This window comes from Pinus tabuliformis, chromosome 3_2 (genome assembly GCF_031772625.1).
Source record: "Pinus tabuliformis cultivar Carrire ecotype Pingquan chromosome 3_2, CPIR1, whole genome shotgun sequence".
Classification (NCBI taxonomy): Eukaryota; Viridiplantae; Streptophyta; class Pinopsida; order Pinales; family Pinaceae; genus Pinus; species Pinus tabuliformis.
The window spans coordinates 601,755,116-601,771,293 of NC_142302.1; the positions used below are offsets into that span (position 1 = coordinate 601,755,116).

Here is a 16,178-nt window from a genome sequence, read left to right on the forward strand (position 1 = left end):
GATAATCTAGCATGAAAATTATTTTATTTGAATATCGCTTTCCTTTATCTAGAATTATGTCATATCCTTTTTTCTTATTATATTTTTTGGAATGAATGGTCATGTTAGTTGTATCTAATTATTTATGTATTATTTTTATTTATTAATTTATTAAAATAAATAAATAAATAAGTGAAATAAATAAATAAATAATTTTAATATTTTGTCCCTTTACCTATAGTGTCAAAAAATAGTTGTTTCCACATAGCCGTTGGAATGTATTGACTCTCTATTTAACTTATAGCTATGATCTAATCTTTCATCTTGTCCTGATGATAAACCACATTGGTTGGTTCGAAACACGTCGGCCTAAATTTGCAAATGTGATTTCTTCCGAAATTAGTTTCAAATATATGAAATACATTGTTAAATAGGTATATTTCATATGGATTTGTTGTATAATTCCCTTGTTGTTTTACATTTGTGTAGCCATCTAGCATGCTAAGAAGTGGGTGAATCAATGAAATTTGCGTGTGTTAAATGGGAATTCTATGTGAGCATTTTAATTCCATCTGAAGTTTGCATTAGAATTTTACTGAATGCTTTTAAACAACCCAAAATTTGTTCGTAACTGGGAATCCTGATTGGATCTTGAGGAAATTATTGATATAAGGTGAAGTGGATATCTAGTTAGCATTGCGGGAGCAACGTTAGGTGCACCATTTGGGAGTACAAAGTTGAAAATTTCATCTTCCAAGAGTAGAAGAGAAAATATAGACATAGAAGAGCCATAAGAAAAACCCTAGTTATTCTAGGTTGCTAATTATAAGTACATTCTCAAAGTAGGAATTGCTTGTAAGTAAAAGGAATAGTCACTTTCGTCGTTGAAGCCAAAAACTACAATGGCTACTTTCAGAGCTCGTTTCCCAATGTCTCTTTGAGAATGGCATAGGCTGATGGGTCCCCTAGGGAGTGATCCATGGTAGTGTTTCAAAGTTTCCACTAAGGTTTGAAGAAGAGACTAGAGGTGAAGTGATGCTAGGGTGGACAATGGATGCTTAGTATAAGAGAATGAATTGGTGATCAATTTAACTTGAAGGTCAGGTTGAGCATGTGGTGTTAGGATATCATTAGAAAAAGGAGTTCAATATGTGAAAATCACCTCAAGAGATACATATTAATTCCCTAGAGATTGTTGAAGGAATTTTCAGCTCATATTTATTTATCTATTTATGTTACATTATATATTCCATATAGTTTTTGAAATGTACGTGAAGATGAAGATTGATTTGAGAGGAAACAAATTCATGTTTAGATTCATTTTATCACTTAACAGACATGACATCAATATTAAAGTAAACATCAAAGGATAAAAATAAATCAAAGTGATGAAAATGTAAATAATAATTGCACATCCTTAAATATAGTTTTCTTGTACTGCAATTTGTTTTATATCTTAATCCCCAACCCGCATAAGAAATATTCTCCCAAGAGTCAAATATTTTAGTGTGTTTAAAACCCAACATATTTCTCTTTACTTCTATCCTTCAATGAAGACTATCTTTGAAGAGACTTATGAGAAATTTAATGTTGAAGGACACACCTTTCTCCTTTCTCTATCCTCTACATTTGTTTTGACTCCTAGATCGTAGCATTGCACTTATAGAAATTTGTTAACTAAAATTATATTAATGCATATAATTTAGATCCCAATGCCTCCATAAAAGAAAGATGAAACCAAACTAATATTCCTCTTCGTCGAAAAAGTCAGAGTACGATCTTCATCAGTGAAGAGAGACCTCATCAGACCAGCGATCGATGCTGCCCCTCTCCTTTGTGTCCTCGGCTTCTCTGGCCTGCGACACCACTGATCTCCTCAGAATGGTCCTGCCGTCCGGAGGGGTGGGATCTGCCACCCCTCCCTCATCAGATCCCTCTCCTGACAAGTCAGTAAATGCAGAAGTTCCAGTCAGTCAAGGCCCTGACCCAACTGATGGGCCTCATTCAGATCCTAATAAAAACAACAATGGAAAAGCTGTTGCAGGGAGACGGTAGCCAAAGACAAAGGAACAGACTAGAACAACTCGACGTCATGGCCAAAATCATTCTCTGAAACATGCATTCCTAAGTCTGCAGAGAGAATAAAAATAGATCTTCCCAGTGATCGAATCAACGCCGAAATCCAATACATGAGTGATCATGCACTCATAGGCAAGTTCCTCGGATTCTCGCCAACTGAAAAGGCCTTGTATGGATGGATATCCTCCAAATGGAAGCTTAAGGGTCAAGTCTCCCTGCAGCTAGGCCCGAAATGTTTTTTCACTGCTATCTTCAACTGCCTGGAAGACAAAACTCGCATCTTCGAAGGAGGTCCATATTTATTCAACTCTGCAGGCCTATATCTTCGAGAATGGAAAGCGAGGTTCGATCCAGACAAAGAGGATTTCACTTGGGCTCCGGTATGGATACGCTTGTATTCTCTTCCCGTGGAATATTGGAACGAAGAGACTTTAAAGGACATTGGCAACAGCCTAGGAGTCTTCATCAAAGTAGTTGAGGAAACCAAATACCGAAGATACACCTCCTATGCCAGGATCTGTGTACACATGCATCTGGCCAAAGAACTCACGGATTCGGTAAGTTTATTTCATGACGATTATGAATGGGTACAAACTATAGACTACGAGCATATTCCTTTTCGCTGCAGAAGGTGCCATGAGCATGGCCATCTTTTCAGGGATTGCCCTCTGAATCTTTAGTCGAAAGCATCCGCATCAGAGACAAGTAAAGACGTTAAAGGATTCATGAGAGTTCCTAGCCATAGAAAGCAAACCAAGAAACCTCCAGTTGCTCCAGAAGATCCCAAGAAGCCTGAAACTCGGAATAGCTTTGGAATCTTGTCCTCTCCAACCTTCATGGAGGATCATACTCTCATCCCATCTTCAGATCCTTCCCCTTCCACCCCTGTGCCTCCCCCACATCCCTCAGCTTCGCCCTCTAAGTCCGCTCCAATCAGCACTCCCGCTTCAACCTCTACAGACAAAAATCACGCTTCAGAAACAGCCATACAATCTTCCGCCATGGAGGTTGATGCTTCTCTAGCCCACAATAGCAATCAAAGGTCAGATGAGGAGGAACAGGACAAACTATCACTCATGGAGGAGGGACCAAAAAGTGAAGATCTAGGAGGTCTGGACCTACTCAAACTGGAAGCAGCGTGTCGACAGAAAGACTTTAGTGAAATTCCCCCAAGGGAGATCGACAGACTTGAAGGAGTTCTGATCAGAGCACAGCAAAAACAAATATCTCGGTATTCAGGCCGGTAGTCCTTTGGATGGTAATTTTTTTTTGAAATACATGAAAGAATGAGGGCGCAAAACGGATTTGCAAAGGACTATCATTATTGGAGAAATGCTGGTGGATTCTGGAGAATTTCCCAAGCTGACCAAGTTCTTTAAAGCTCTTCCCCACGGTTCCTCATGAAGCTAATCTCATGGAATGTGTAAGGGCTTAATAGCCCTGCAAAACATAGAATGCTAAAAAACATGATTCAGCAAGAAAGGCCCACATTAGTCTTTCTACAAGAAACCAAAGGCAATAGCACTGCATTGGAGAAAATTCTAAACAAAGTTTGGACAGGATGTCGCTCAGTCTCTGTGGATGCATCAGGCGCTTCTGGAGGGCTGGCAATCTTATGGAACCCTCAAATCCTCTCCCTTCAAGATTTCCATGCCTCTCACTTCTTCATTCAAACCACTTTCCACCTCATTGGTACCAACATCCATGGTCTTCTCACTAATGTGTATTTTCCTCAAGATCTTCAAAAAAAGTTGGATTTGCTGAACTCTCTCACAGCTCTCAGCTCTGGTAGAAGCCATCCCCTATGGATAAGTGGTGGTGACTTCAATATCATTACAGCGCTGGAGGAAAAATCCGGAGGTCGAGCAAGACTGGAAGGGGATAGCATTGGCTTTAAAGACTTCATATCTAGGAATCAGCTCATGGATCTTCAGACCTCAAACATATGTTTACATGGACCAACAAACGAAGAGGATCTCAGCACATAGCCTCCAGACTTCATCGTTTCCTCCTGTCGGATAATGCCATTCATCTGGGCGGAGATTTCCATGCATCCATTTTGCCTCAAGTAGCCTCAGATCACTGGCCTATAATGCTTCAGTGGTCACGTCCAGAGTCAAAGAGAAACAGACCTTTCCGCTTCGAATCCTTCTGTTTCTCCCATCCTAACTTCAAAGATGTGGTAATAGCTGCCTGGAAAACCTTCACTCCCCCATCAGGAGCCAAGATGTTTCAATTTCAACAAAAGCTAAAATACCTTAAACAAGTGTTGAAAAATTGGAATCGCACTCAGTTTGGCAACATATTCGATGAAAGGAAAGTGCTGGAGCAGCAAATGTACACGCTGCAACAATGTATCATATCAGAGGGTCGAACGGAGGATTGTGCACTACAAGAGCAGGTTCTCCTAAATTAGATTGAAACACACAGGTAGCAAGAAGAGACTCTCTAGCGACAAAAATCCAGGATCAGATGGCTGAAGGATGGGGAGAAAAATACTAAGTTATTTCATAGGTCAACCATTCAAAGGAGAATGCACAACAACATCGCCTTCATCAACAATCAACAAGGGGAGTGCCTAGAGGTTCATGAAGACATAGTATAGGAATTCCAAGAATACTTTCAGGACATTCTTAGAGAATCGTCAGGTAGCAGAAATCAAGCCATACAAAATATAGTGCAGCACATTCCTAAAATCATTAATGAGGATCACAACAATAGGATTCTCCAACCTATCTCCATGTAGGAAGTGGAGGATGCAATGGCCCAACTCAATGATGGTAAGGCGCCCGACCCTGACAGATTCACAGCCAACTTCTTTCATGCTTTCTGGGAGCTTATCAAAACAGAGGTCTAGGAGCTAGTGGATGAATCACGGTTGATGCACTGGGTTCTTCCTTCCCTAAATACGACCTTCATAGTGCTCGTTCCTAAAGTGGAATAATCCAAGACTCCTGATAAATATAGACCGATTGCATTATGCAATGTCATCTATAAGCGTATATCTAAAATAGTGTTGAACAGACTCAAACCTCTTCTCCCTCTCCTTATCTCGCCAGGGCAGACAGGATATGTAGAAGGGCGAGAGATTCTGGATGGCATCATTCTCTCCCACAAAGTGATCCACTCACTCAGGATATTAAAGAAACCAGGTATGATTCTCAAACTATATCTTTCCAAAGCTTTCGACAAACTCAGCTGGACCTATATCAAACACATCTTACTAGCATTCGGCTTCAATGCCACCTGGACACAATGGATCATGAATCTCATTTCCTCCCCCTACTTCTCCATCCTTCTCAATGGATCCCCCTCCCCTCCTTTTCAACCTTCTCAGGGTATTCGTCAAGGAGATCCTCTTTCCCCATTCATTTTTGTTCTCATGGCTGAAGGGTTAAGCCGCCTTCTTCACTCTGCCACTTCTTCACACTCCTTAAAGGGAATTTCACTACATGGCCAATCCCCCATCACACACCAACAGTTTGTCAATGATAATATGCTTTTTGGCTACCCGTCAGTACAAGAAGCCTCTGCCTTTAAACTCCTGCTCAATCTTTTTTCAGAAGCCTCTGGCACTACCATCAATGCCTCCAAATCCCAGCTCTTTTTCTTCCACACTCCCGTTCTCACTCAGAGGAACATAGCCAGGATTCTGGGTTTTTCTATAGCCAAGCTTCCTTCAAAATATTTGGGAGCTCCCCTATTTGACTCTGCTATCAAACATGCCTCTTGGAGGACCCACCTTGACAACTTAGAAACCAGGCTCTCCTCCTGGACTTTCCGCTCCCTCAACATTGCTAGCAGGATTATCCTCATCAAATCTGTTCTTCAAGCCATGCCTCTGTATCTATTCTCTATTTTGGCTGCCCCGAAATGGGTTCTCAGGAATATTCACAATCTTCAAAGAAATTTCCTTTGGGGTTCCTCGGGCCACAACAGAAAATGGGCCCTTGTCAAATGGATGGAACTTTGTCTTCCGAAATCAGCTGCGGGACTAGGCCTGAGGGATCCCCTTCACAACAACAACATCATGGGTGCACACATATGGTGGAATTGGATCTCTAAACCGCACACTCCCTGGGGTCATCTCTAGCAGGCCAAATATGCTCCAGGAAGTTCAAAGGAGGAGTTAATCCGTTTCAGTCCAACCACTCCTGGCTCGCTAATCTGGAATGATGCCAAGATACATAGTGCTTTTGTTCAAGCACACAGCTTCTAGGAAATTCACTCAGGCACCACTGCGAGATTTTGGGAAGATTCCTGGCAACAACTTCCCAAACTTGCCTCTCTCTTTAACAAACCCAAGTGGTAAGCAACCATGCAGCAAAATGAACAAATCCATGTTCATCAATTCTGGCAACAACAATCTCCCCAAAGCTTTCATCTTTGGAGACTGGAAAACACTTGGCAGGCCAATTGGCAGGAGGAAACCTATGATGAGATTGATCAAGAGCTCAAACTCAGGAGAATCAAACTCTCTGATCAAAAAGACCGCTTGAGATGGGGATATACTACCAAGGGCATGTTCACTACCAAGGAAGCATATCAAATCCTTCATCACCCCATTCAGATAATAAAAGATCAACTATGGGATCAAGTCTGGCAACCAAATATATGGCCTAAGGTCTCCACATTCCTTTGGCTTCTCAGCAAAAAAAGGATCCTCACATGGGATAACTTACAAAAGCGAGGATTTAGTGGGCCTTCTAGATGCTCCAACTGTAATCTTCACTTAGAGGACACTAATCATATCTTGGACACTTGCCCTCTAGCAACTCAAATGTGGGAGAGAAAAGCACAGTGTAATAGAAGAACAGGCAGAAGAGAGGGAGATACTGTAAACACTATCAGAACCTGGCCATGGAATCCTTTCCAAAGTCCTTTTCTCAACGCTCTCTGGAACCTCCTTCTGAGCTTCGTTTATTGGATAATCTGGAAGGAAAGAAATAGCAGGATCTTCAAAAATCATAGTTCACCTCTTTACACTCTTTGGCTTCTTCTCAAGAAGAATCTTCAAGAAACTCTAGTGCTCAAATAATGGCAAGACTCAGACATGCCAGTCTCTCCTTAGGAACGCCTCATTCTTGCCAACTGGAACTTACATCTCACCACTGTAGACCTCATCAAGGATAATAATTCTATCCACTCTGAGTCTGCACACTCTTGGTCTCCACCAACCATCCACCCCTACAAGTTGAACTTCAACGGAGCGGCTAAGCGCAATCCTGGGCCAGCTGGATATGGTGGCATCATCAGGAACACGGAGGGATCTGTTCTACATATGTATCACAGTTTGATGGGTCGAGAAACCAACAATGCAACCGATATTGAAGGCTTATAGCAAGGGTTACGCACAACAGAAACAAAGAATTTGCTCCCTTTAGAGGTTGAAGGGGATTCTCAAATTCTCATAGAAGCTGCCATCCGGATACAATCAGGATCCTCAGCTACAAAGATAGTTTCGAGTTGGAGGCTTCTAAGTAGACTGGAACAAATCGAAGAATGGCTCAAAACTCCTCACAGCATTTCCTTCAAGCACATCCGGCGAACAGCTAACAAGGTTGCAGATAGACTGGCTAATCAAGGGGCCGATCAGCAGCTCCCCTTCTTCTCTGGTCCGTTGAATTGTTCCAATGATCCACAACTCAAAAGCGACTGCACACTCCTGGTGCAACAAGATCTATCCCTCTCGGATCCGGGTGTCTGACGGCAGTACAAGTACGTAGCTTGTTGTTTGGATGGGCATGTGGTTGATCTTCACCACCACACAACCTCTCACAGCTCCGGTCATAACTCCTCCTGTGCTCCAGATTAATGAGACTTTAATGATGCCAGTACATCCTTTTTTGCCGGTTAATTTCGTGATCATGGCGCTATAAACTTGCCATAATTGTGTTTCTCCCTTCTGCTTTGGCTCTTCCTCCTTCGCAGTTGCAGCGATTTTCTCTCGACCTCTCTCAGGAGTAAACTAGGCTTTGGTTCGTTGGAGGAGCTTCTAGCTATGCCCTCAAGCTACCCTCTATTTCCCCTGCTCTTTCGCTTGCCACCCGCTTGCTGCCCTCCCTTTCAGCATTCTGAGCGTTGAAGCCAAGTTTGTTTTCATCCTTTACTGCTTCCATCATCTACCAAGTAGCTCGGATCACCCTGCTCCTCTAGCTATGCCGAAACTGCGACAGCGGATGAGCTGCAGAAAAGGCAGCTCTTGAGCGCAAATTGGACGCCAGGCTGTCTCCTCCACAATGGACTCCTGAACCTCCTGCTCGGACTTCCGCTCAGACAGGTACCCAGCTACTCAGAGTCAACGAGGTAGGGGCAGAGGATTGCAAATTGTAGCACTGAGCTCCTTCCAATCCATGACTAACGCTGCTCGGTTACAATTCCCCTGTAGTCATGGAACTTTTTCCTTTATGGCCACGGTCACCATTGAGCTTAGCGAGCTCAATTCAGGTCAAGAGGCTGGTTCCCTCAAGGCGACTACGGACAGGCCAGCGGAAGACAGACTAGGCTCCATCCAGACAAACCTCGAACAGAGCAAAGCTTCAGGCTCTGGCAAAAGCAAAGCTTCTCAAAGCATGAAGAATCAGGCGGGCTCCTCTGATGACGACGATGATTACAAGTATGGATGCCGCATCACCGAGGAGCTGCCTGATCCCTCTCCTGATGTTTAAACAGGTTGGTTCTTTCTGGTTTTCTTGGAATTCAGCAAGCTCGAGAAGGTTCACTCATCACCATCCTAGATATTATGATATATGCATTAGCTCATATTGCCAGTTTTTCATACGAAAGGGGCATTCTACTAGCCTTTAGTTTTCAGTTTCGGTCGCAGTCACAGTTACCTCTGTATTCAGTAATGGGTTGTCGCGTAGCTGGTCATAGCTACCTAGTCTAGTTTTACTATTTTGGTTGTCACATAGCTCCGGTTTAATTCTTAGTTCCATGTACAACTATGGGGTTTTCTATATTTTTTCTTTAATCATGATCAGGCTCTCTACAGTTCTTGAGGGAAATACTCAACTGGATTTTTGCATACTGATATGCTATGCTTGTAATCATGCCGCATCTTTGGGCTAGCTCTACGAGGCCATGGCCTCGGTGTAAATTATTTTTGTATTAATATAGAAGTAGCCATATTCAGAAAAAAAAAAAAAAAAAAAAGAAGGATGAAACCACTTATATTGTAGGAACAATATTTTTAGTTGACATGTTTGAGAGTTAAATATTTTGACTACAAGAGGTCAATAGTTTGCAACTTACCTAATGAAGTCATTTAGAAGTTAACTACAGATGGAGGGATGTTCTATTTACCATCTATCCTATCTTCTTGGCAAGTTATAGTTTTCTAGTGGGTTTTTGGTAACCTTATGATTCAATCAAGGGTTGGAGTATTGTTATTAGTCAGTTGTCTATATATTAAATAGTGTTTGCATCCAAAAATTACGATTGGTTAATTTATGTTTAGTCTCAAAAATATTTTATATTTGTTTCATTTAAGTATTATTGTGAACTTCCATGCTTGTAACATAAAGGGTGGACCTGGTGGCGACATATGTGCGATTTTTCATGTGACAATGAAGTGGAAGTTCATATTGGTGTTGCTGAAAAGGTGACAACATTTTGCAGAATATTGAATCCTCAACTTGCAATACAACACATACTTCCTTGTGTAAAGGTCATTTTGGAAAATGTATTTTAAAGTTTTAGAATGTAGTTTTCTATATTGAATTGTCAAAACCAATCTGGTATAGATATCCAATAGACTCACTAGTACATGTAGATACACGGTGGTTTTCTTCTTCAAGTTTCGCTTCATATTTTAATGGATTACAAACATAAATTATCAACATATTCCTCACATCATCTATGATCTTCCTTGGCGTATGTTATCACAGGCATGTCACCTCGCATGGGGAAGGTAAGCCTCAATATATAAACTCAAGAATATATACAAAAAATTGAATTTTAAGGCAAAATGGAAGTTCACAAAAAAATCTATGTATGGTAAACAATACATTTGTAACATCATATTCCTTGGCTTATCCTCTCTCACAATGGTCGTTTGCCTTGGAAAATAAGCTACACCATTTAAAATAATGAATGGAGAATCAAAATGGAGAGAGCTCTTTGATATCTCTTCTTGGAGCAATGAATTGGGTCAATGTTTGGACTGCAAAATTGACTCATCCCGATCACCTTTGCAACATCATGTTTCTTGGCTTATCCTCTATCACAAAGGTTGTGCACCTTGGAAAATACGCTCTCCAGATCATAGGGTTTGGGGACAAGCACATTAGAGTGTCAAGCGGGGGTATTCACATCAGTTGCAGTCTCTATCGCTCCCCCTAGAATCTGAAATATGGAATCAAATATGGCACTTTGACAACCTTTGTAAAGTTAATATATTTTATTGAGCATTAGGTTATGAGAAGATACTGACTGCAGAAAATTTGCAAAGCATGACATCATTGTCCCCTCAAGATGTGTTTTGTGTCGCAAATTTGAAATTGATTCATTACATCTTTGAGTGAAAATTTACCATCAAAGTATGGAAATCAAATTTCATTGCCTTAAATAATAGAATCAGAATGTTGGATTTGTTGTTATCCATGTTCTCTTAATGGAATACAACCAATGGAACCCTAAAACACCAACCAATTTTCAAAAGATGGGTTAGCATTTCCAAAGTGTTTATGTTTCAAAATATGGTTTGCCTATAATAGAGAAGTATTTCACAAGGAATGGAATAACCCCTCAGTAGAAATAAACTTAAAAGGCCTCATAGCTTAACACTTATAACTCAAAATGCAAAAAAAAAACTGCAAATCAAATCTTGATTTTTGAGTGTTGATAAAGAATAATGGTTCCATCAATTCCATATAGCTCCTCAATTTATAGGTCTTAGTATGTCCAAACACAATAGTAGACCAAAATGGCAGCTTCAAGTAAGCACCCTTGATAAAAAATGGAATTTTGTTCAATACCCTTATATTGTATATTTTGGTGGAAGCTTAAAGGGGAATTTTGGGGTGGCAAGTGCAAGGGAGAGTCATCATGGACCATGGAGAAACAAGTCAAACTTCCTTCACATGGGGACATGGTATTGTGTCCAATAACCAAGCATATGTTTATGCCCTACTGTAAGGTTTGAGAATATCTATGGCTCTAGTATCCAATTAATGGTGGTGGTGGGACACTCAAAAGTATTTTTCAACCATATTTTTGTTATCTCCATGCCAATTGATAATTCTTTAGCATATTTATTTTTCTGATCCAGACAGGTGATGCTAAATTTCTCTTAAATCACATTCTACCATGTATTTTAAAAAAAAAAACTATGAAGTGGATTGGTTTGTTGATATATATTCATCCTTAAAAGAGGGGATGCTTATTGGTAATGGCACCATTAAACAATTCCACGGTCCTCAATTAGTATCTATGGGTATAGAGACATGCATCAAGCATTTCAACCTTTACATGGCTCATAGGTTTGGACTTCATACTCAACATCAAGATAGTTATGAGAAGAGAGGTAAGTATGTAATCTACATTCTAGGAGGCATGAATCCACACAAATTACTGGAGGTTGGAAATTTCTCTGCTTAAGGTGGGGTATGAAGCCAAGATCCCACCTCTGTGTTGTTTGATAGGAATTCTTGACAAATTAATTTGGACTATGTTTGGTTTGTTGTTTCTTGTTCGTTGTAATTTTTCGAAGGATTCCCCCCCTTGGAGTCACTCTAGCATTGGGGGAATCTCGAGGCCAAAGGTCTCCTATAATACAAGTTTTAGTGGAATGGATGCTCCTTGGTCCTTCCCCTAGTGAGCTTGTATTCTTTCAGTTTTCAATTTTAATTTCAGAAGCATCCTCTGTTCTAGAGCATATGAATTACAATATTTTTTTGGGAAAAGTGTGTGAAAATATCCTCTGAAATATCTAAGATACACAATCTTAATCTACTACAATAGGAGCACCCATTGTTAGAGTAAGTTTTGAAAATGAGAGCACTAGTGTAATGATTTAAAAGAATTCACTAGGAAGGACAGGGAAATCTACTTGACCACAAACGTGGAAAATCATGACAACACTTGCTGGCCATTTTTTAGGGAAATGGATGTAGCTCACCTAATTCTAATATTTTCACAACAATTCTAATGTAAAACCAATTTGAATGTAGAACCAATTCTTAGGGCCCATAACATCCATGCTATACAAATCCTGAGGGCCCACAACAACCATGCTATACAAACCATCAACATCTAAAGGGCCCACAAGGCGTGAACCCTCCAAGCCGAAGTGACACGTCACACATTTCAAAAAATAATGAAACATGCAACTTATATATGTCAAGCATTATAATGTGCAAAATTTTGACAGAGATTCAATTCTAGCATGCCACAAACTCATTGACATACATGTGATAGTTCAAACTGCATTGTGCACGAGACCCTGACTAATCTCTATTTTAGTAACTAGGTTTTGTGTATAGTATAAGGATCAGAGTAGGCCATAGTTCCTGGAATCACCTAGGGAAGGTGCCAAACCAAATTGGAATCTTTGAATCCCTGAACTGTATCAAACTTGCTTCCTATAGATGGAATCAATTTTACATTTGATGTATCAATTCCCAACATTATGAAACAAATCCTTTGTTGTAAAAACATCACCAATAAAAACATAAAAAATCAAAGTTGCATGAGAAATGGAAGGGGGCATGGTAGGAAAGAGAATGGCAGAGAGGACCACAAGCACAAGAAGTAAACCTAAACCCTATAAAACCAAGACCTAAACATCAACAACATCATTTTTCACTTTTGTTTGCAAATTATAAGAGGTTGAGACCTAAAATCACCTAATAGTTACATACATTTGGAGAGCATTAACATAGTGATAATGACAACCTAATATTAGGAATTTGGAGAGTGGATTTGGCATAACAACATTATCATTTGGAAAGTTTGGAGTGCAACATATTTAGATGTCTTCCTTTTCAGCCAGAAAACCCTCCTCTCTATGATTATGATTATAACTCTCAAATTTATGATGTAATTTTTCAGTCCTTATTTTAACATATCTGAAATGAAAATATGAAATTAGAGTTTACTATGTACTATAAATCTGATTTTTTGTGAAATTTTTAATCATTTAATATTTAGAATAAAGAATTTTAATTCTAAAATTTGTTTATGTATTATTCTATGAATTATGAATCTGAATGTAGAATATGAATTGTGATTGTATGAATGATGAATCTGAATAAAGAACACAAATTGTGATGGTATGAATGATGAAATTAAAAACAGGGCAATCTGTAATTTTTATGTTTTCTTTTTTCCAAAACTTGATTCTATTTTTTGCAAGATATAAGTTAAATATATACTTAAAAAAATAGATTTTGGGTGCTAATTCTACAATTCCTAATTTTTGGTTGGTTGCCACACCCACTCCAAAACCTTGTTCCATTCTCAATTCACCCACAATTCTTGTTTCTTTGGAGTAGGTTGAGTTCTATATCATTTTTGTATAAGAGTTGTGCTAAATCCTTGTAGTCTAAGACCTTTATAGGATATGGTAGGATATCTGAAAGGGTTAAGAATTTGGTTTAGACAAGGAAAATGTAGCACATTTTTTTCTAAATAGGAATCTGGCACTAGCTTCTTTTCCAAAAAAATTAATATTTTCCAACAAAAATTCATTTTTTTTCTCTAGAAATTTAATTGCATTATGCAAAAACACATGCCGACCTTTAAACCAAAACAATGCAAACAACCAAAGAAGAATAAAGAATTATTGAAGAGGTTACATCCTAAAGCATTTGAAAATCAACTTCTCCTTTAATATGAAGTAGAGATAGCACATATATACAATTATATATAGAGGTTGGAGTGAAATGAAAAATAAACATAGAATTGAAATATTCTAAATAAGGCTATGAATAAACACAAATATAATTTTAGGGGTGGGTGTATCAATTAATGATACGAGAAGCCTAATACCCTCCTTAAACCACCATATTATTTGCATGAAACTCAGTAAATTTCCTTTTCCTCACTCTCTTGAGACGCCCTTCTCTCGGCCTTCCAACATAGTATTCCAAATTGGATGTCTATCTAGTGAACTTACACCTTTTTTTCAAGCCATTAATGTAGTTTCCTCAACATTCAAACATCCTGGTACGACATTTACAAATGATAGTATTGATACTATGATGGTAGAAAGGGAATTTTTGTATGGGTTGAGATGTAATAAATGGCTATGGTTATTGATCAAGGAATGCTTAGAGCCATTTTGGGTTTACAAGAAAAAGATCAATTGAATTTTCCAAAGCATTAAATAGAGCTTTTTTCTTGGCTAGACACATAGGCCATTGTGAGGTTTTCCTTAACCTTTCATGTACTAGTGCAAACTAGACTCATGGTCAATACGCCTGTAGCTCAACATTTAAAGGATTTCCTTAGGATGAATCCACATAACTTATTCATCTGTTGGACTTACATGAAACCTTGTGGTGGTGTCTGTAATAGATTTCTCAATTCTGCCTGCTATAATTTAAGATGGAGGTCAGTGCATTAGACAAAGAGTTTGTGGGGGCTAGCACACTTTGTACTTTTAAAACATATTAACTTCACAAGACAAACTTACAAGGTTAGCCATACCTTACGGATAGAAAGTTAAGGAAGGATGAATATGGCAAGAAATCTAAGGGAAAATGGATGCATATGTATCCAAGCTTGCATGATCTAAGAACCTTCAAAATACATTTTGATGGTGTACAATGGAGAAAGGGTATACAATGGAATTTCTTCTTATGAAGGTTAGGGTAGAAAAGGCCTAAATTATGAATTGGGTATTCCTCCTTATGGGTTTACATGAAAATTTTCTGATTATAGAAACAATAACCATTACACCAGGCCCATATCAAGAACCCAATAGTGACCTGAGTCACGCTGAGCTATTTTAACATGCTTCCTATGCTAGATTATGTGTGTATATATAAAATATAGAGACAAGCCATTTTTCGGTAAAATATATTGCATAAATTCCAATGGAATTTTAAAATAAAAAAACACAAAGAAGCTGATAATTCAATACAATACTACCCACGTAGAGATTAAAACCATAAAGTCTAGGAATAAATTTACTATTAAAAGCTAGTTCAATATGATCCGAATGTGAGTTGCAACTCTCCCAAAGGTTCAACATGCACATCCAAGCACAAAGAAATTGATCTCCTCAATTCCACCATCAATCCCCAGTTAGCCATAGATTCAAAAAGTATCACAGAAACTTTCCCGTAGCTCTGACCAGTGAGTGTAACACCTTCCTCCTGCATCTACCCAAGTAACTGGCCAACTGGGGTAAACATGTGACAAGAGGCTACTATTATTTGATTCAACCTCTTAGGTCACCTTAAGGAAGTGGAATTGGAAAAACACAACCAAACTCACTATCCACAAATCCTACAAAAACTCCAAGATCTACCCCACCTTTCTAGGTGACCAATGCCTTATAAAAATTAGCAATTCAAGGACCTAGAGCCCCAGTCGCTCCCTTTCCAAGCCCACCAACCAACTGAGGGTCCTAGCCTCTCCCATGAGCCTACCCAAGTGTGACTGTTGCCTTTTTCTATAAGTTTTATGCCAACGACTATGAGATTTAATGCTAAATTCTAGGGATACGAACCAACCACTACCCAGAAATTCATGGAATTTATAGAGATGAAAATAAAAATAGAGACAATTATGCTAATACAAATTCTTGAATAAAGAATTGACTAGACCCCTATTAGCCATGGCATGCATTTCATCAAACATGTCACAAATATTCATTCTACAAGTCATAATAACATATATGAGCGTAGGGGTCTTATACTTATGTAAGAATCGCTAAGAAGAATTGATTTCTTATCACATTAGCTGCATTACCATTTATTAGGTCATAGATTCATTGCTCAATCATTTACAAATCAAAACATGATGAGAACCATACATTTTCATTGTCATAAAACATATTCATAACCAACATATAAACGACATAAATAATGCGGATACAAAAGCCATCAATTCCACATATAATCCAATACTTTCATATATGAAATACCAAGGAAAGGAACTCTTACTAATGA

At 38.9% G+C, this 16,178-nt stretch overlaps 1 protein-coding gene across 1 annotated transcript; it reads left to right on the forward strand.

Moving 5' to 3' along the window:
* The first annotated feature begins 2,168 nt into the window (after positions 1–2,168).
* LOC149182032 (uncharacterized) lies at positions 2,169–2,738 on the forward strand. The gene has a single exon (XM_089414431.1). The coding sequence runs from the start codon at positions 2,169–2,171 to the stop codon at positions 2,736–2,738; it is 570 nt and encodes a 189-aa protein (XP_089270557.1).
* The last annotated feature ends 13,440 nt before the right edge of the window (positions 2,739–16,178 follow it).

Coding starts and splice junctions, on each gene's coding strand:
- LOC149182032 (XM_089414431.1), top strand. CDS start 2,169: ATGAGTGATCATGCACTCATAGGCAAGTTCCTCGGATTCTCGCCAACT.